This window comes from Mya arenaria, chromosome 13, assembly GCF_026914265.1.
Source record: "Mya arenaria isolate MELC-2E11 chromosome 13, ASM2691426v1".
Lineage (NCBI taxonomy): Eukaryota > Metazoa > Mollusca > Bivalvia > Myida > Myidae > Mya > Mya arenaria.
This window is the reverse complement of record NC_069134.1, coordinates 67,832,557-67,854,567: the sequence shown is the minus strand read 5'-3', so window position 1 is coordinate 67,854,567 and position 22,011 is coordinate 67,832,557. Positions and strand designations below refer to the sequence as shown.

The 22,011-nt window shown below is 34.2% G+C and overlaps 1 protein-coding gene across 1 annotated transcript; it reads left to right on the top strand.

The window, feature by feature from the left end:
• Positions 1-2,109: 2,109 nt before the first annotated feature.
• LOC128215499 (uncharacterized) lies at positions 2,110-8,347 on the top strand. The gene is made up of 3 exons (XM_052922181.1): positions 2,110-2,139; positions 7,428-7,596; positions 8,119-8,347. The coding sequence occupies exons 1-3, from the start codon at positions 2,110-2,112 to the stop codon at positions 8,283-8,285; spliced, it is 366 nt and encodes a 121-aa protein (XP_052778141.1). The 3' UTR covers positions 8,286-8,347.
• The last annotated feature ends 13,664 nt before the right edge of the window (positions 8,348-22,011 follow it).

The window sequence follows — 22,011 nt, the reverse complement described above, 5'->3', positions numbered from 1 at the left end:
TAACTTATTTTTTAATCAATTGTCTCCAAATAACTTGGCTTCGTCTCAGAAGATAATAAAGTTTCAGAAAATATACACCGATTCGCGACTTTTAATGCTCATTTGATACTTTATAATTAAATAATGTATGTTGAGATTTATGTAAAATTCCTTAGTAAATTAGAAATAAAGAAGCTAATAAAGAAAAGTTATTTACGTCTGAATGCTCCTCTATGAATGTCAGAAAACATTATAAGGATAAGCAAAAAAAGCAGTTTTTAAACTGAAGAAGTATTTTCAGAGCTTGACTAAAATATCCACTTAACATGTTTTAGATTTATTTGATTAAGTAGTTTAGGCCTACTTTATTTTATGGATGTGAAGTTGGTGGTGGGGGGGGGGGGGGTATCTAGTGCAAACTATGTAGAAAGAATACATACTAAGTTTTGTAATAATTTACTTGGGTTTGAAACTTCTTCAAAAAAAACACCATTTTTAACTCGACTATTCGAAGAATAGGTGGGCTATATTACTCGCCCCAGCATCGGCGTCGGCGTCGGCGTCCGGTTAACGTTTTAGGGCAAGTTGGGATTTTCACTTATAAGTCCAATACCCTACATTCAATTGACTTAATACTTCACGCAGTTGTTCAGGGCCATCACATGATGAGGGTAGATAACTCCATATTATTCTTTACACAGATTATGGCCCCTGATTGACTATGGAACTTAGGTTAAAGTTTTAGGGCAAGTTGGAATATTTATTAATAACTTCTATATCCTTTGTTCAATTGACTTAATACTTCACACAGTTGTTCAGGACCATCACACAATGAGGTTCCATAACTCCATATTATCCGAAATACAAGTTATGGCCCCTGATTGACTTATGTTAAAGTTTTAGGGCAGGTTAAAGTTTTAGGGCAAGTTGGGATTTTCACTTAAAACTCCAATACCATTCATTCAATTGACTTAATAATTCACACAGATGTTCAGAGCCATCACATAATGAGGTTAGATAACTCCATATTATCTTTTATACAAATAATGGCCCCTGATTGACTATGGAACTTAGGTTAAAGTTTTAGGGCAGGTTGGGATATTGTTTAATAACTTCTATACCCTTCATTCAATTGACTTAATACTTCACACAAGTGTTCAGGACCATCACCCAATGATGTTACATTACTCCATACTTAATACAAGTTATGGCCCCTGATTGACTTAGGTTAAAGTTTTAGGCAAGTAAAAGTTGGGATTTTAATAAAAAAACTTCTATACCGTTCATTAAATGCACTTAATAAAATTCAAAATTATTTACAACCATCTTACAACAAGAAACAAAACTCCGTTTTAAGACTAAATAAAAATTATGGCCCTTGATTTTTTTTTTAATTTCCTTTGAAAAGCATATTTGTATATTCTTAACCACATTTTCATAATGGGAAATCAAGTTATTTGAATGACTTGCGTCATTGTTTGGGCGGGCTGGTGGGAGGGCAGCATCAAAGTCACCTTATGTATCGAATAATTTAGTTAGGTTTGACATAAAGAGACCAAACTTGGTATTATTACATCGTTATTGTATTCTTAGTGAAAGCGGCGTAGTCGAGCGCGCTGTCTTACGACGGCTCTTGTTTTGTAAGGAGAAGTAGTTCAAATTGATTTTTTTTTTAAATCATGACATATAATATATATATATTTAAAAAAAAATGTTATCTAAAATGGAAAATAACCCTAGTAAACACAAATGGGCGGTTATGGTAAAAATAATGTTTTGCAATTTTGGTTTTCAAAAATCTTGATAGCCTAGGGTGTTGGTAACAAACATATATTTATTAGCGAATTTAAGAGTCAGGTAAGAATAGCATTATTCAAAATTGGTAAAGCAGCCTAGAGCATCATTTAATAAAGTATTTGTAATTTTTAATATGCATATCTTATGCCTAGTAATATTCACTTATTCAGAGCTAAAAAACATAGAACCGACAAAATATTTTGGCTTTAAACCGGCTCAGTATTGAGATCGGACGATGGAGAAATGTACCAAGAGAACGACGGTTAGGCGCAACATGTAATAAGTAAGAGGACGAATATCTAAGTTTATTGTTTACTGATAGACGGTGTGAGTATGTCAAAAGGTACTAAAGAGGAAGACCAAGTAAGTTCAAATATGTCCATTTGTTAAAATCTAAGTATCTCGAGGGGAACAGCTGTATGTATGCTTTTGAAATAAGAGAATATTCCCATATCGAGGCCAATTAAAGTGGATACCTAAAAAGCTGTCATATTGGTCGACATAATAATATATAACCAGTATCATACACAAGTGTATTCACTATAAAGTGAATAGTGTTATAAGTGTGTGTACGTGAGTGCGAGAATATACATATAGTTCTCATTAACATACTATTACAAGATTGGTATACTGAAATAAGATGATGTTGTTTTCTTATGATGTGTGTATTTGTTTAATCGTTGACTTGTTCGCCGAAGATAATCATGTGGTCATATGAAATATGATGCTTGTTTTCATAGCATTTGTAACAAAGCTTACTTTCTCTTCATAGTAAATGCCGTTTTAGGAAACTTAACTTTCTCGATATGAAGTGCAAATGTATCTATGATTAAATAACACAATGGTACTATTTTATTGCAAATGACCGTCGTAATTCGTAATCTGAATTTCCATACATTTCAAGGTGATTCAATATGTTGTCATTATTTTGTTTTATTTTTTTAAGTATTGTTGACCTTTGTGCAAAAAGTAAGAAAACTGTTAATATGTTTTGTTGACATCCCAACTCCTTAGTTTTAACATTAACATATCACGATTCCGGAAATACGATCTGATATTTTTTTCAGAACATTTACATTGAACATAACACACGATCAATCCTATGTGGAACTGCATTCCCATTTTTTTTATTTTATTGGTATAAAATTCTGAAAATAAAAACACAACGGATCATACTTACCGATTTCTTCCACTTCCAACCAATTGGCACCACAACAGAGTTCATGGAAACAGAGTGCATTTGTATGCTAGCACATTACTGCCGTAATATAACATGTTAGAGTTCGCGAATTGTTTCATTTGAACCACTTAATTTTTGCGATAAGTATCTAGTTAACCAGTTAGTAAGTTACTTACTAAATGAAATTTGCAAATTATAACTAGATAACCAGTTACTGATAAAAGCCAATAATGCATTTATAGATAAGTAGTAACACGAATTTTATCTAGTTAACCAGTTATTATGTTACGTGGAATGTCTGTGACCATTTACTGCAACTGAATGTTCCGCGTTTCTGCAAAACTCACCTTTCCGAACATGGAGAGGCGATGTGCGATATCGCTAATAAACTAATTTCCACAGTCTCTTAGTCCATGCAATTGGGGCACCTCGGCCATTTTTCATCGAAAACAAGACTCGGCTGTATGAGGTACAAGAAGTTCCTAAAATTAATAATAATAATAATAATGATAATAATAATAATGATAATAATAATAATAATAATAATAATAATGATAATAATAATGATAATAATAATAATAATAATAATAATAATAATAATAATAATGATAATAATAATGATAATAATAATTATAATAATAATAATAATAATAATAATAATAATAATAATGATAATGATAATAATAATAATAATAATAATAATAATAATAATGATAATAATAATGATAATAATAATGATAATAATAATGATAATAATAATAATAATAATAATGATAATAATAATGATAATAATAATAATAATAATAATAGTAATAATAATAATAATAATAATAATAATAATAATAATAATGATAATAATAATAATAATAATAATAATAATAATAATAATAATAATAATAATAATAATTAATATCAATTAATTGTAGTGTTTTAACGTGTAAATTGTACTACTTAGTGTAAATTGTACTACTTAGTGTAAATTGGGCATACTTGCTTCATATATATTACAACGCGATCTTCTTACAGTGCAGTTAAATGTAAACAATTCAGACATTTTAAAAAATCCGTATACATCCGAGGTTGTTTAAGATGGAAACTTGCCGAGGTGCTCCGATTGTAAGTCCATATTGCCGGTGAAAAGGCAAGGTTCAATATCACTAACATATTAATTTTCTCCGAGTTGTAGGTGGAGAGGCGAAATTCCTTATCACCAACAATCTAGTTTGCCACAGCCTTAGTTAATAATGTCGGTGGAGAGGCGATGTTCAATATCATTAGCAAACTAGTTTGCCACAGTCTCTAAGTTTATGTTGTCGGTGGAGAGGCGATGTTCAATATCACTAGCAGACTAATTTGCCAGACTCTAAGTTAAGAGGCGATATTCCATATCACTGTCAGACTAGTTAGCCCAAGTTCCACAAGACCATGTTGTCGGTTGAGGGTCGATGTTCCATATACTTAACAGACTAATTTGCGACAGTCTCAAAGTTCATGTTATCGGCAATATTCCATATTACTAACAGACTGGTTTGCCACAGTCTCTAAGTTAATGTTTTCGGTGGAGGGGCTATATTCCATATCACTTACAGACTGTTTGCCACAGTCTGTTAGTTAATGTTTTCAGTGGAAAGGCGATGTTCCACATAACTAACGGACTAACTTGACAGTCTCAAAGTGTAGAGGTTACATTCCATATCACTTACAGACTGTTTGCAATAATCTCTAGGTTAATGTTTTTAGTGGAAAGGCGATGTTCCACATAACTAACAGACTAAGTTGCCGGTCTCAAACTGTAGAGGCGACATTTCATATCACTTACAGACTCATTTGCCACAGTATCTAAGTCCATGTTGTCGGTGGAGGGGCGAGGTTTATATCACTAACACACTGATTTGCCAAATTCTTTAAGTTCGCCATACAAGAAGCATACTTTGATGTTATTCTCTTTCAAATTCAAGTTTCTTCATTGTTGGTGTGAACTGAATGCGTCGATCTGTTTCTGTTAGTATGTGATGAACGCCAACGACTACATGCTTTCATCCACCGTAAAAACTAAGATGAGAATAGTTATTCTTTATTATATAATATGATATAAATACTTAAGTGAAAAACTAAAAGCTGATTTTAAAATGTCTGGGGAAACATAGAAATTTGTTCAAATTCGTTCAAAATGACTTTATTTGGCATAGTTATGTTATTTATATGCATATTTTTTATATGGTTAAAATCATTGCATTTTAAAGGCCCGAACGTTTCGCTTTCATACCATAAATTTCTTTACCTTTCTGAAATGTTTTTGATTGCCTTTGGCAGTTCCTAAGATATATATCACACGCATTTGACCTTTTGTACGTCGTTCTTCGAAATCATCTAGATTTCCCTACTTTTAATGATCAACCTTCCGCCTTGTGTTGAAGAAGGCTCACCAAAGGGTATGAAATATTACCTCATACGTGATTGGTCTCTTGTATAACCTCAATAAACGTTATCAGACAAACTTTCACTTTTCGAAACGACTTAAAGGGATGTTTGGCCCCGACTTGTTCTAATTCGTAACAGAACTACTTAGTCAGGACGAACACTTGCATGAATTAAGAAATTTAAACTGGATATTTTGACACTTGTAAGTCTTGCTCTAGCCGGTGCGTCAGCTCTGTTGGACATCGTCGGCCTTGCTATACCTTACTGGTTTAATGCTTCAAGTGTGTCGTATCATTCTGGCCTTTGGAAAGACTGTACGCAGTCAACATGTGTAGATTTTACCGAAGTTTGTAAGTAGTTTTAATTTTACATATTTTTAATCATGTAATGGCACTACAAATGTAAGTTATAATTATATAACAATCACAAAATTGTGGCTTTTTGCAGAATATATGAAATGAATATATACATAACGACACTGACTTATTTCCATTTTATCATCGTTATATTATATATAAATTTATTATATTAGTAAGATTTTCGACCGACAAATACAAAGATAAGTTTGAGTAATTTTTCATAAGTGGGCTGTAAGCGCAAAAGTGAAATATTTACTTCTAGTGTGCACGAGGTGAAATACAATGCAATTATACACGAAAAAGAACATTATTTTTAGTTCAATGCTAATTAATTATTATAAATGGAAATGAATTTATACTTATTGTAAAATAGTGCCAAATTAGACAATAATGTCATTATCATCCTACCAAGCTCATTGTCAGTTAACGCTTGTTTCTCACAGAGAAACGGGTTAAAATAAAAGATACTTCGATACTTATGTTAAAAGCTACAGAAACAAGCTCAGTAGCAAAACGTTTAAAACTGGAAATTATTGCAACATTAAATGTAATCGATCACTGATTCAAACTCAATCGGAACAACGCCGCAGCCATTTTCCATCGAAAACAACCTCGGATGCTGATCTAGTGAAAAGTATTTACCATAACAGATAACTTTATTTAAAAGTATGTTAACTAACCGGTAAAACATAACCATGAATGTTGACAACCTCTGTTGGTTCCAGACAGCAGAATGATATTATCCAAGTTTCAATCCTGCTTGCGGCGCTTTTAACTAATATTTAAACTGATTTTTTATTTGTAAAATAATTTCTTGTTTTAACTTGTCATCTCACACGTCTCTTAAAGTAGTTTTATTATTATGTTACATTTAAACTGCAGCTTATTGGCCATTTAATAAAATAATTTGCAATTCAGCTATTGTCCACAAAGATTCAAGACGATACATGTGCTTATTGAGTTGACCTATATGGACGTCGACCAACTCGCGAGCGAATGTAGAAAAAATACTCAAATTACAATGTGTTTGTAACGAAGATCCATATTTTCGTCACATGTTTACCTTTCAACCATAAAACAAGACGACATTTGAATAGCCAAATACCAACTGGTTGTTAGTTGGATAATCATATTAACGAACAAGAAATGGTCGAGAAACTGAATATCTACTTTAACATTTAACTTCTATGTAGTTGATTATTCGAATATCCAACTGGCAACTACCTACCCGTTGAATACCATTTTTTTTAACATTCAAATCCCTAACTGGCAACTTGTAGGTAGTTGGATATTCGAATCCGCAACTCCCAACTACCAACTACCTTCCAACTTTACCACGATATAGATTATTTTTATTTCCTCATTTAAAGAAGATATTAAACATCATACAAACATATGCATGGACATAATTATAAGCGAGATTGTGCATTTATATACAGGGAACATTGTTAAATGAAATGTGAATAGACAATATAAATGAAAATCCAACGTCTATAAATAAAGGCGTACATGTATTGTCAAACCCTTCAATTTAAATCGAAGGAAAATGGTTGCGCTATTAAGAGCAGTTAACTTATGAATCATAAATAACAAATTTGTCAGTATCTGTTGATTCAGTTCCTACATCATATGCACATTATTTAAAAGCTAGAAGGAAAATGTCATTTATGTACCATGATTGCTAATTTAAGTGTTACATACGCTCTTCCGCAGCTGGACGGATGCTGGCAATAAGGGCCATGGTGATTCTTGGACTGCTGTTGATGGTTGGGGCTTCCGTCTCATATCTCTTACAGAGGTTTATGATGAAGAGCAACCCAAGGCTCACACAAGTCGCCGCTGGACTAGCGATTTCAGGAGGTTTGAACATTAAATTTTCTGTGTACCCACTAACTCTACGGCTGGTGGTATCATTTATCCGATGTCCATATGCAATATGGGTATTTCTCTGCAATCTAAGATATACAATACGAACGAATCATTGCCCAATCAATATTTTTGGTGGCATATACTCAAGAAAAATAAGGGGTAAACACGAAACAATTCGCCTACGATAACAGGTTATCTAACGGCAGTAATATGCAGACATACATATCTTATGTTTCGGTAACAATATCTTACCATATAAAACGAATTGATTGTGTGTGACTTAATAGCGGACTCGTGGTATCCAAAGACTGTTTGGATTCAAACTTTAACTGCAAGAGCATTTGTCACTTCTTTTAACCAAAATATGGCCTTTTTGGAGTTTGAACAGTAGTTTTCAACATATGTTGTTGTTTTTTGCTGCATATTGTTACTTCATTAATGACATACATCATAATTATAGTCTTCTCTTGGTCAAATCAGATCACGTTACATGTTTATTCTCTTTTCTTTCAGGTATTTTGATGCTGATGGGGCCAATCATATACGCCACCGCATCTGACATCAAGGCTCTCCTGGAGCTCGAGGGCGTCAGTCTGCACGCCGGGTTCGCACTCTGTATCGTGGCGGCGGTAGCAGGAATGGCGGCGGGAATTTCAATGAACCTTACGAAACCGGAATAATTCATTCCATATTTGGATTGAAAGACTATGAGCAATTCGTATTTAGTCCAAAATCAGCTCACTTTCACACATTTTTTTTAAAAAATGAATAGAAATAAAATGTTGTTTTTTTTCTAATCAGTATTCATGCCTTTCTGTGTTGATTATTGTTTTGCGTTGAACTCCTGTTTCCTTCAACATACCGCCTAAAATTCGCCCCTGTTTGCAAATAACATAAGGTCTGTTCGGGCCCGCTTTTCCCGGTTAGCTGTAGAATGGGAAAAGGTATGTGAAACAAAGGTGCACAAACACGAACGCCAAATTACATAATAGTATGCCGCCATTCATATGCATTTCTATGCCATATATAACAGGCGTTGACCAAACCACACGTACACAGTAAAACGATGATAATTCATGCTATAAAGCATCACCAATTAAGTGCTATACACTGGGCAAGGCGCAACTGGTAACATATTTTAACGACTTTCGGTTTGACGCAACCGGGGTCTTGAAAATTAGTATTGCTTATAAACCCGATTTATCCGCAAGCTGATCTGATTGGTCAGTTATAATTGCTGCCAAATCGGATTAATGGATTTCAGGCGGGAAAACATGATCTCGTCTTAGTTTTCCGTGAAACTTGCCTCAAGTCTTTATTAAAATTGAAATTGCAGAAGAAAATTATTAAGAAGGTGTTTTCGGTTTTACGTCCTACCAATTTCATCAACACGAGCTGTTGTAGGACAGCGCGCTTGATTATACACCGTTTTGTCCTTAAAAAGAAATACTTAATGTTGTAGTATGTGTCTGTCAAAACCAATAAAAAACATCAGAAAAAGTAAGAAAACAGTCAATCAAGGGCCAAAATTATATTTGGTTAAAATGTAGTGGTGTGAAGGTTCTTGACAACTAACTGAGTGACGTATGAAGTGATTTAGATTAAGAGTATTTGAGTTAGAAGTCAAAATGAAATATTGGCCTAAAATTGAAACCGGGCGAGTAGAAATGCTCTCCTTGTTCTTTGAATAATCGAGGTAAAAATAATATCGAAATAGTAGAAATCAAACTCATATTTTGTTTTAATTAAATATGAAAAAATGAAAATTGAACATTTTTGAACAATTAACTGAATATTAAAATATTTATTTTTTTTGAAATGGAAGAATTTTGCGGATTTTTTCAACCACTCCAGGTTAACCGGCCATGACTCTCATGTCGGTGGAAAAAGCACGACAAACTTTTGGTGGCGTTGCATCGGCCCTACAAACAATACACACACACGCACGCACGCACGTACGCACGTACGCACGCACGTACGCACGCACGCACGCACGCACGCACGCACATACATACATGGAGACAGTTTACCCATAATACATTTTATATGTTTCCCTTATTTGCATATCATTATACACGTATACAGCAAGATTTCTATTAATATTAACATTTTGTGACTTCATACTACTAAATTTAATGCAATAAATTTGGGTACATTTGGTCCTGTATAATCTTTAGATATTGCTTTCTTAAATCTTTATACAATGGACAGTCTTGCATAAAATGAATTTCGTTTTCTAAGATATTACACGCAATACATTTTCTTTCATCATGTGGAATTGCAACTGGTTTGTGCCACTTTTCTACCTCTAGTCTATGCATAACAAATGCAAATGCGTTTTTCAAAATGATTGTACTGTAGACCAGCAAACCCAACGATATCAGTATATCGTTTTGACATAGCTGTCTGTTCATTCGCTGCGGTGTGTTTATCAGATTGAATTGTTCAAAAGGCATATAAATTATTTAAGGAACATGCATTCGTTAACTTCAAATGCAAATCCAAACTAGCCTTGTGAACGAAACCAGTGCATTCAGGCCGATTACAGCAAAACTTTATGACGGGCTTAGCTCGGTAATCACACTACACTATACCATAAAATTGAATGTAAAACATCGGATTGAGGGACAGTATCTCTCGATGACCTTATGTTTACTTTGTTAGCAAATATAGGACCATACTTACTAGCATATTGCCTTTTCCACTGGTATGTAAGCTTATTTATAGCCAAAAGCTTAAGCCAGTTAGGCGAGTGCTCCTATACGATTGTTAGTCATTTTAGGTTTTTGGAGCATAGTGCACAACAAAGTGTAACCCTGATTCAGCTATCCCGTTTCTTATTTTACGTCCCTCCCTGACGACGAGTCGATTTTATTTTAGAGGTGCGGCAGGGAATCGAACCTTTGACCCCTGGATTTTCAAGTATGTAACCTCAATACTACGGATCCACCACATGTCACATGTTTTATAGGTTCTCCACTCATTTAGTTAAGAAAATAACAACCACTAGTGTTTATAAAGATAATAAATATTTATATAAATAAATAAAAATATATAAATAACTCGCAATATTGACATGCCTTATTTTTACTTATAAGCAGTAAAATATGTAGTTCATATTGACCGCAAATTGCCTCGCTCAATAAGGATTTTTTGGTCAATATAACAGCATATTTTACATTAAATAAGTTAATAATTGTATTTCATCCCTATATGGCCCTTCGAGTATTGTGATTAGAAAACAGATACAAAAATATGTGAACTCTTTGTGAGGGGAAATATGTCCAGCTTTCAACGAAATATTAGTATCATCTCTTGTTATTTCTTATTTTGATTTAGAGAAAGTTTTACTCGGGAGATGGAATAATAATAAAAACAAATCGTATACTGTGAAATCATTAATGTTCGTGGGCGTGAAATTTCGTGGTTTGCCGGAAAAAAAAAAAATTTCGTGGGTATTTGAATTCGTGGATTTTCATTTTTTTTTTAAAAAAGTCGAAGATGCGATCGTCCTAGATCGTCTGCATAATATCCACGCGCTTGCCCGTGATTTCCGTCTTCTACGTCATTGGTTTATGACACTCGCTAATGTGGTACGACATGCCAATTAGTGCAATTACCCATGTCATTTATCGATTTAATTGGGAATAAAGGTAATAAAAGAAGATGTACCCAGATCATAAATACAGATAGGGGAAGCCATTGAATGCCAATTAAGAATTTTGCAAACTGTGAAAACACCGAAAAGGTGCGTATATTGTCACGTTCGGTGCATAGTAACTTTCAATGTACTAGTAATCGATTAACTCATCACGCACATCTTGTAAACTTGGAGATTTTTATTAACAGCACACGTTTAAACATGAGCTTATAACTGTCATTTGCTGCATAAAACGCATTTAATTGATTTGGTTCATTATTTGTTAAAGGCAGTTATAATATATTAACAGAATAATGATCGTAAGTTATACAGTGAGACAGGTTTTAACATTGTATACTGCGACCTCTGTAAATCATATACTAGAGTATGTACGTAACAAGGCAATTGAAAAAGTGAATAAAGGGTTTATATTTCGTGGGATCTTGAATTCGTGGATCACCCAACCCACGAAAACCACGAACATTAATGCCCCACGAACATTAATGATTTCACAATATAACAATTCGTGTGGGGTATAACATAACAATGCTCAGGACATTTTCCCGCTAAACTATTTGGGAAACGCGCACTCCAAAGAAATTGCTTCCTGCATGTTTAAATGTTTAAAAACCGTGCACTCCATATGAAATGTTCCTTGCTTATGTTCGTTTCCTCGTAAGCTCATGTTGTTTGACAAAAATAACGATAATAGCGCCTGGTAAGTACATGGAATTTTCACAATACATTTATTATTCGAAACACAACTTGAACAAATGTGTTTTTCTTCGTTTTCAAGGTGCAACACTTTTCGTATTAATGCTTCCATGCTGAGAGGTCTCCATAGAAGGGCTCCCAATAGGGATGTTTTACGAAATAATTTGGAGAAAATCGCATATCAGCCGGAACATATATACACGTCTTTCACCCTGCCAAAACATTCTGAAATACTAATTAAGTCTGTTTTGAAATCTTCCAAAGAAAGTTTAAACTTTTGAACCAGTGACATTAGGTCTCAGGTCTTCTGTTTCAGTTTGCCTATCCTGTTAGGATATTTTACTCTTAACTTCATGTCAAACCGAGCCATATTAGGCCTACAAATGTATGGCTTATCAGTACATATCAGTTCTCTTACTCTATAAGAGGTTATTGGTAACTATTGGAAATTTTTACCCTCATTCATTAAAAACCTATTTTCTTAGTATTTCTTTTAGCTTAATCAATCAGTAAGCGATGCAAAGTTGATAGAGATTTAAATTTCCAATCCAGTGATTTCAATCTTATTATGTGGTCAAATTTATTTCTGCATCATATTTATAAACAAAAAAAAAACATGTAAAAATTTGATGACATTTTAAATTATTATTTAAAGAATTTAATTTACCAAGCTTCAAAAAGATCATTAAACAGATAACACCTTGTTATATTTTTTTCAAAATCGAAAATAAAGAATAAAACAACATCATTCAAAGCAAAGATATACTGTTCTTTAGTTGTGAAACAGATTTATGTTTAGACGGTCAGATGCACCGACAGTCTTTAGAGATCGATACTAGCATGCATTTAGCGTCAAAATAAACATTTAAATATCTATAGGCCACCACTTACGAATCAACGGAACAACTTTTGTGGATGTGGGGGCCAAGTGCATGCTTATGCGTCTTTCATGTATGTTCAAAACAAAAACATGGCGTGTTATTTTTAGAATACAACCTACATTTTCAGCCAATGAGATTGCAGATAGGCAACCATTAAGTAGTAGACTTAATCATCGATCATTAAGAATTTCAACCTTCGCGCGTGTTTGAAGGTCCGCCTACTGCCAATCATCCGATACACACTCCCTGCGTCAGATTTTGCGTCGACAATGTATCAGCCAATAAGGTTGACTTTTAAGTCAGTAAGATGACATGAAGCTTCGCTCACTCAGCCTATTCTTAATCATTAAGAATTCACTTCACAGTATAGTTGTTCTTGTAATATAATAAGTTTAACTAAACAATACGTGAATATCGCAACTGATGCGTCTATAAAAAGACACACCCACTCGAGAAATGACATTCTAGGAAGTGTTCGATTTCTGACACGTAGCTACGAATATGCTTCTACACGGTGGAGAATCCACGTGACTTATTTGGTAAAGTGCACGGCAACAAATGTCAACAAGTCTCGATTCAGGTAAGGTTTTTAAAGATAACTTTCTTAATATTTGGAGAATTTTTGTGAAATAAAGACCATAAACCCCGCATTTAAGAGCTCTATCCACGGTAATAAAGAACTTTCTCTAATATCCTAAAGTTTCCTAAAAATCTTGACCAACTGATTTCTCAGAGTTGAAATCTAAGGCAAAGTACACGGCTTTTGACAAATCTATCGCTTTACTTCATGTTAGCCGTAAATAATTCATAGAAAAATCTTATTTTAAGCAAAGTTTATGTATTTTATAGTTTTCAGCGTGTATTGTTTTATTTCTAGTTATTTCAAAGGTAAAAATGAACTAAAACCAAATTGATAAAGTACACGGACATTTTAGGATGATAAAGTACACGGTCATTTTAGTTTATGTTTGAAAGTAGAGTGCCGTTTACAATCTCATCGTTATATAGGCATTTTCTATTCGTGAAGTCAGAATGTATAGTGTATAGTTTTTATTTAAGTTGTATCAATAAATTTTGCATTATAACGCACACCTAAATAACTAAATATTTAGCAATCATATTTAATGAGGAGTTGAAAGATAGTCTATGGGATAATTTAAGAGAAAGTCAGCCATTATAATTTCGATTACTTTTGAATATGCAGATCAATAAATCATACATACATTTCTTCAAAAATCAGACAGTTTTACTTATAAATTATAATCTGGACTGACGGCGAATAAAACATCTCTGTAGTTAGCGGCCCGTTTGTGGTGATAATAAATTTCATAAATGTTCCTATTTTGATGTGATATAAAACAATAAAATAGGCACATCACAATTAGTTTATATATACTTCCACATTTAAAGCATATTGCTCATACCTTACAGGTATCGCTGAATCTTTTATTTGGTTCAGTCTGAACAAATATTATCTGATCTACATCAGTAAAACTGCGGTCGTTCGAACAATAAAGACAGGAACTCATTGTAAAGATGGAGGCTCGGAGTTAGATGGGAAACAGCAAGGAGGAAGGAGAGCACACTATATTACCAACTTACAGGCTAGGACTAAGACTATAACATCTAGATTAGAGCTGAGCATGGAACATTAGAATGTTCTAGACTAAAGGCTTAAATGTGATTACAAAATAATTGTGTTTCAAAGCTTGCTGAATTATATAAGATACATGCAGTTAAGAGTGTATAGGACATCACTGGGAAAATGACAACAATGCATCTCTAAACCTTGTGAAAATGTTTTATGCTCAATCCGTTTTCATACTAATTTTACACACCATTTGGTAACAGTACGTTTTGCTATTTATCTTAATAAAATGTTAAACTCATCAAAACGTTATTTTAACTCGGCAACATACTGGAATGCAGTTCTAACTAGACCATTGTGATCTTTCAATGGGTCCTGATTAGGTGTGTTTCGCCTTAACGTGCCTGTTGAGTCCAGATTTGAACTTGAATGCTGAGCAACACTGTAGACATTTGTGACGTGTCATTCCCCTGTGTCTAGTAGAAATCTGGTCACTGATATTGGTCGTGTCACCCAATTTGAACCCACACACATCACAGGTTAGCTTCAATTGGCCGTTTTCGCGTCTTTCGTATATCTTCAAGACTTGCAAGAGCAGTTTTGCCACAATATTTGCAAACGTGCAACTTTGTCTCGCCGTGATTGCTGCACCTATAAAAAAGACATGTACTGTCACAAGTTAGCGATAAATGCTGGCAATGTCAGTACTTGAATATAATATATAAAAAAACACTATATTACTGCCACGCAGTGAGTGTTTGATCGTGTAATCAGCAACATAAAACTAATAAAACCCTGTCCACTGAAACATGGACCACATTATTATGTGAAAAACGCAACCCCTAAAAAACGTTGAAACACAGTCAGACGACGGCAAATCTTAACCTCTACACGAGGGGAGTCATAATAAAAGTATAACTGTTATATATTCTTATTTCTCTGCGAAAAAATAAAGATAAAAACTAACCTGTGTCTGTGTAAACACTTTCCCGCAAAAACGATGGCAATTGACCAGAATGCCTTCTATCGTGGTCTGCTAGATGTTGTTTTTTTATTTTGAAATGCCATTCCGCATTCTTTGTATAAAGTCGGAGTCGTCATATTCTGAAATGAAACAAAGATCACATACTTATAAGTCTTTCAAATCAGTTAGCAATCGAAGACATTAAAAGTACAAGAACACTTTTCTTTCTCAAAATTGACAAAATGAAGAGCTATTATGCAGTTATGTGTTACTGCTTACCATGTATAATATATATCAATTGGGATTATATTGCTAAAATACGGGACTGAATTTTAGTGTGATAACACATGTTTCCATGATTCATGAAAATGAGCCCATCATTTAGGCGACTCCGTCGGTCTAACTGTTAAAACGCGTTCATTCTTCCCTTGCCACTCCATTACAATGCATCTTTTCAAACATGGAGCAATGTTCAATAATGAATTTGAAGAATAGAAATAATAAATATATTTATAATAACTCGTTTAAGCACCAGTCAGTGAAATAATGAGTTTATACACTGAAGGTTGTAAACGACCGTGTACTTTATCAAACATAAAATGTCCGTGTACTTTATCAATTTGGTTTTAGTTCCTTTTCGCCTTTGAAATAACTATAAGAAGTTCAATAATACACGCTGAAAACTTTAAAATACATAAACTTTGCTTAAAATAAGATTTTTGTATAAATGATGTACGGCTAACATGAAGTAAAGCGATAGATTTGTCAAAAGCCGTGTACTTTGCCTTAGATTTCAACTCTAAGAAATCAGTTGGTCAAGATTTTCAGGAAAACTTTAGGATATTAGAGAAAGTTCTTTATTACCGTGGATAGAGCTCTTAAATGCGGGGTTTATGGTCTTTAAATCACAAAAATCCTCCAAATATTAAGAAAGTTATCTTTAAAAACCTTACCTGAATCGAGATTTGTTGACATTTTTTGCAGTTCACTTTACCAAATAAGTCACGTGGGTTCTCCATCGTGTTCTACGTCTACAGGTTTTTCATCGTCTCAGTCACACTTGACTATGTTTTTAAAACCTGTGTTTTTGTTGTGTGTCTTTAAATATGCCAACCGTCTAGCTTGATTGAAGAACTTGTACCAAGCAACTAATACTGAACACTGTTCAAATTTTAAATGTATTTAAACCCTTTACAGTTGCCAACACCCAGTGTATAGCTGTATCACAGAGGACTCTAATCTCGAAAGAATTTTTATTGGCGAAGCCTGGTAGTAGGAATTCGGAAACTGTAGTGTGGTAAAAACCAGTCGCCCGGTTAGCGCAGCAGGTAAGAGCGCCAAGCCAATGTTCCGGCGGTCGAGGGTTCCAGCCCCACACCGTTCGCACTTTCCCTCCCAGGTTTATTTCAGTGGTGACTGCGGACGACCGCATGAGTTCCTCCGACGACCTTAAAAGGTTAATAGGAGGAGTGTAGTGTATGTGGATAAAAACCGGCCGCCCACTATGCTCACTTGGTTAGAGCGCCGTGCTAGTGTTCAAGCAGTCGTGGGTACGAGTCCAAAACTCGTCACACTTTTGTCCCAGGTTAAGTTTATTACCCATCACCAAGGGATTGGCAGTCATCAAACTGTTTGCTAAAAACTACCAGACAATAATTTTGGTATTGTTAACATCATCTGATACAATTAACAGGAACAAAGCTGGAATGGCTGCATGACCCGACCAAAAAAAACCGACGGCGATTCCATCTCATCAAAAGACAGTATTGGGATGGACAAAATGACAAAGCAATGTGTTATTTTTATTAAACTGACTTAAAGAGATTCAAACTAAGTTACCTTGAATTAAGAATCTTATAGGACATTTTGATACTTGATTAAGTAGGGATGATATGATTGTCCTTATTATAATCACATTTATTCCATTTCACGTGCATTTAAGCGAGCTAGTTTATCAAATAATTGAAATTGTTAAATCGCTCTTCATTTGAAAGTACTTAGTGTTTGCTTCAGTTATCTCATCGACAGTCTTTCAACGCTTTCAGCATTTTGATTTTAAAGTGTTTTATGTGGGTTATTGTTTAAATACTAAATGAATCCGAAACTGGAAAAAACAAACATTGTGTTTGCCACTTCAGCACTTAACGTTTAAGTGCTAGAAAGGAAGTCAACCCGAACAGTTTTTTAGGTTGTAAATTTGTATTGCCTTTCTATGAAATATAACCCACTTAATCTCGTAAGGCCACAACAAATTAATCAATTGTTTGTCGGATTGACTTCGCCTCTTTTTTTCCAAAATGCTAAAAAAGTTCTATAAAAATACGCAGGCACCTAGAATTTTGCAGAGGCTAACTATTTTTTCGTAGTATTTCTTTGAAGTTTAAAAAAAGTTTAAGTTGTGCTTTCAAATTTCTTCTCAAAATAAGTAATGCCTGTTTGTGAAAAAGCTTTATTTTCAAGAAGTTAATCTTCACATGATCCGGCATATTTCATCATCCGGAAACGGAAGTTGATAACTTGAGAATATCAACACATTCGAAACTCCTCGGCCATTTTTTATCGAAAACAACCTCGGATGTTTTCCGGTACATCATTCGGAGTAGTTCGTAAAATATTGAATTATACTATTTAATTAAATGTAATGTTTAAGCTTGTATATGTAGATCTAAGATTAAATTGATTGACAGTAAAGTGTGTTTTTGCATTATAGTAAAGATTCCCTAGAGATCAGTCATTAACAACTAAATTGAAATTTAAACGCGATCTACTTGCGGCGCAGTTAAAACGAACCGATTTCTGAAATTGTAATCCGTCCATATACATCCGTGGTTGTTTTCGATAAAAGTGGCCAAGGAGCTGCGAAATAATATCAACAATAACGATTCGGAAATTAAAAAAAACGCATTTTTGTCGGATACAACTTATTTGTCAAACTGTCTGAATTGTGTGTTTAACACATGCAAATGGTACAACCTATCATGTAACTTAATCTGAAATAAGGTTGCTTAAGACTATATGGTAACGCAGTAATGTGTTTTTGTAAATTACTGTCATTCATTTCGGCCATGTTGAGGTTTTGGATATAATGTTACGACTGAATTATGACTAACAGTAGATTTTATTTCATGAGGCAAACCTAGAAAAGGAATGCTAAAAGTATATGAGGATTTCACCATGATTAAAACTCTAGAAAAAAAGACCTTTGGTACTCTTTTACTGACTCCTGAGGTAAAATGCTGTGCAATTAACCTCATCTTTCGTTGACTATATTGCATGCTAGAGAAGTAGGTTATTCGGTTTTGTAACAATGTTCAGATTAAATGTCTCCGTGTCCTGGTTATTTCGCATAGAGCGCTGGTGCACAAAAATCTATCTCTTCTCAGTGTGTAACAATGGGCCGATTGTTCAGAAATTTGTTAAAGTTAACAACGGTGTTAACGTCATCATTGGTAAAGTTTCAATGTTCTATTCTAGAAGTTTAATGAACACACATGTGGTCTGCAGTGTTCCCAAAAAGGTTTAAAACAAATGTTTTAGCTGCATTTGTTTCTTTGAATATATTAACACATCATCAAATAGATCACGTTTAAAAGTAAACAACGATGTTGTTAATCACGTTGTTAACTTTAACAAGGTTCTGAACAATCGGCCCAAAGGATAAAACTATGATATAATTAAGTTCACAGGCGTGACACTCTGTATATAACAAAACAGAAAAATTAGTGAATTGTTCTTTCAATTTCAAATACACTGTTCATGTAACACTACCTCTATTTCATGTTGTACTTGTAGAAATAATGAAATATGCTAACAAATCCTGCATACATCAGAGTAAAATATGTTTTGCATCACATATGTTAATATATAATTATATACGTCCTTTCGCTCGCCATTATAATGAGTTTTAAAAAAATCACCTTTCGCCGCTTCGTAATATTTATAAAATGTATTTTTATTATGTTTTCGCTCGTTCGCCATAATTTTCTTACTTGAAAATCCGTAGAACAGAATATTAATTTGGTGTGGCCTTAGTTACATTTTGAAAGCAAAAAATACTACGTTAGTACGTACTGGCACGAAAATTTTCAAAACCCTTCAACAAAACGAATTTATTAGGAGAAAATAATATTTTACAATAATGATACTTGAGTTTTAAAAGACGGAAATGTCTTTGATGTTTAAACTTTGTTTCACTCGGTCTTTGCATAACAGTTGAACTTTTTTCATACAGAACTAATACTTATAATTTCAGTTTCAGATTTATTTAATGGTAGGAGGAAGTAACAAAGTTAAAAAAAAATGCATGAACATTGTAAACATAACAGTATACATAATTATACATAACATATCTGATTCATGAAATTCAAAGACAAGCAAAATATTACAACAACTTTATATTTCAAATGTCCACAGTTAATACATATGAGACCAGTGTTCAAAAAAGAGATTGTTTGTAATATAATGTGGCATCTCCCTGTTTTTCATCCACATTGTGACTGGCATTGGTCAGGTTACCCACCGCAACGTAAAGACCGGAAAATGGTAACTCTTCGCAAAAAATCTGTTTGTGTTATACACTAGGCAAAGCCAGAACCCATAAGAGGCCTCCCAGGTAAACCTTCTACAGTTTGTAAGTCTATAGTGTAGAGTGCTTGGCTACTCGGATGTAACAGACGTGGTATTGCCTATTACGCTGAACGAGTGATTTTAGATAAAATAATGTCTATACTGAATCAAATTACTGCATTAGCCGACCAGTTTACAAAGGGACTTCTGCAATCCAATCCAAGAGCTTGAACACTCTATAGACTGACATATCGTATGCAACACGAGAAAGCTACGGAGTTCACATTCAAACACACCTCTTTAGCACATAGTTGCAAGTTTGCTCGCTTTACTTGCACGTACGAAAATTTAATGCTTATTATCATCTCAAAAAGCATATACACTTTTGAATTCTGTATCGCACATTATGAGCAAGGAAGCGATTGTTTTCATCTTTGAATTTGAAAACTGAAGCAGCGCTAAAGGCAGCCAACCGACCAGCCACCCTTACGACTAGCGTTCTATTCGCTTTTTCCACTTTCTATGCACTCGCTAGCGTACAGAAAGGGGTATTCCCTACATAGAGATTGTCACTCCCTATCTTTCATTGTCCTTAGCGCGATATGATGGTACCGCGACACACGTTTCCATCTACAAACCAGAAGGTCAAAAACGTCTCAGACATTTTATCTGTATCTCTAACGCAAGTTCATAGTTTAAAGCGCGAGGAGATATCTGAGACGTTCCAGCAGACTAACAGCACTTTTGACTTGAGAGCTTGCTACTGGAGAAATGAGCACTGAAAATGTGCAGCTTATTACTCAATGACCAAAAATAATGCATTGCATTATAGTTATGGAAAATTGTTCCGCTTTTTTAAATGTTCGACATGAGAGCAATATTTTTCGTTTTTCATAGACTTGATTTTGCAGTATTTGTGGACAAATTGCTCAATATTCGGAAATATTTGAGTGTTCGAATGCATACAATTTTAGTAATTTTCAGTATTTGGACATGAGAGACTAATTGCAGTGGTTTGAAGTGAGGTTGCTTCTTTTAACTACAAGGGGCTCATACATCAGTTTCCGTCGTAGAACATTTTTTCAGGTTTCATGAAATGAAAGAAATCGGACTATATGAAAAATGAAGCTTGTACTTTTGATGAATTCTTGATATCCTTAGTTAGCCTAAAGACTCAAGCTAACAAAGACCTAAAGAAGAACTTTTACACTGGAACGGGACTCTTGCAACACTTTTTCCATCCCGTCTTGGAGATACAACCTCCTACAATCTCATTTAACCTTCATAATTTTGCATGTAAATCACAATTACTATCGACCTCCTTTATGTCATCTACCATATCTTCTTGGAATGGTCAATCAGAAGATGTTCGTTCTTCTCCATCGTTGCCTTCTTTCAAGCATAACCTTAACAAGAATAGAACAGTACACGAAGTCTCTTATGATGGTGAACGCAACTATAGTGCTGCTCACGCAAGACTGCGTATGCACTGTAGCAGGCTCAACGAGCATCTGTTCGCCAAAGTCATTGTCGATTTCCCGTACTACCAATGTGGAGAAATCGAGGATACATATCATTTCTTTTTACCTGTCCACTTTATCATGCTCAAAGAAACCATCCCTTTGACCAGTTATCAAATATCAGGTCATTGTCTCTTCAAATAATACAGTTTGGATCAAACGAAGCCATTCTTCACACAAACATAATGATTTCCAACAATTTTAGCAATATTTGACAAACTAAACGTGTCTGATCTCCCACATCAATAAGAACAAACCTAAATCAACCATTGACTTGACCTGTCCACATTCCCGAGTCTCATCGTTAACTCTTTCTCGTCCTTCTTATTATTTTTCATATTATTGCGTATTCCACTTACTTGAATGCATTTGTAAGCTTTTCATGCAAAATTAACTACTTAAAACAGCAGATATTATTTGGCTTACTCTGGAATGAAGAATGTCTCATGTCGTACAGAAGAGACAACATGCATATTGGGAAAACACGTCATTCAGCTACTTAATGGCATCTTATATCAACAACCTTGTCAGTA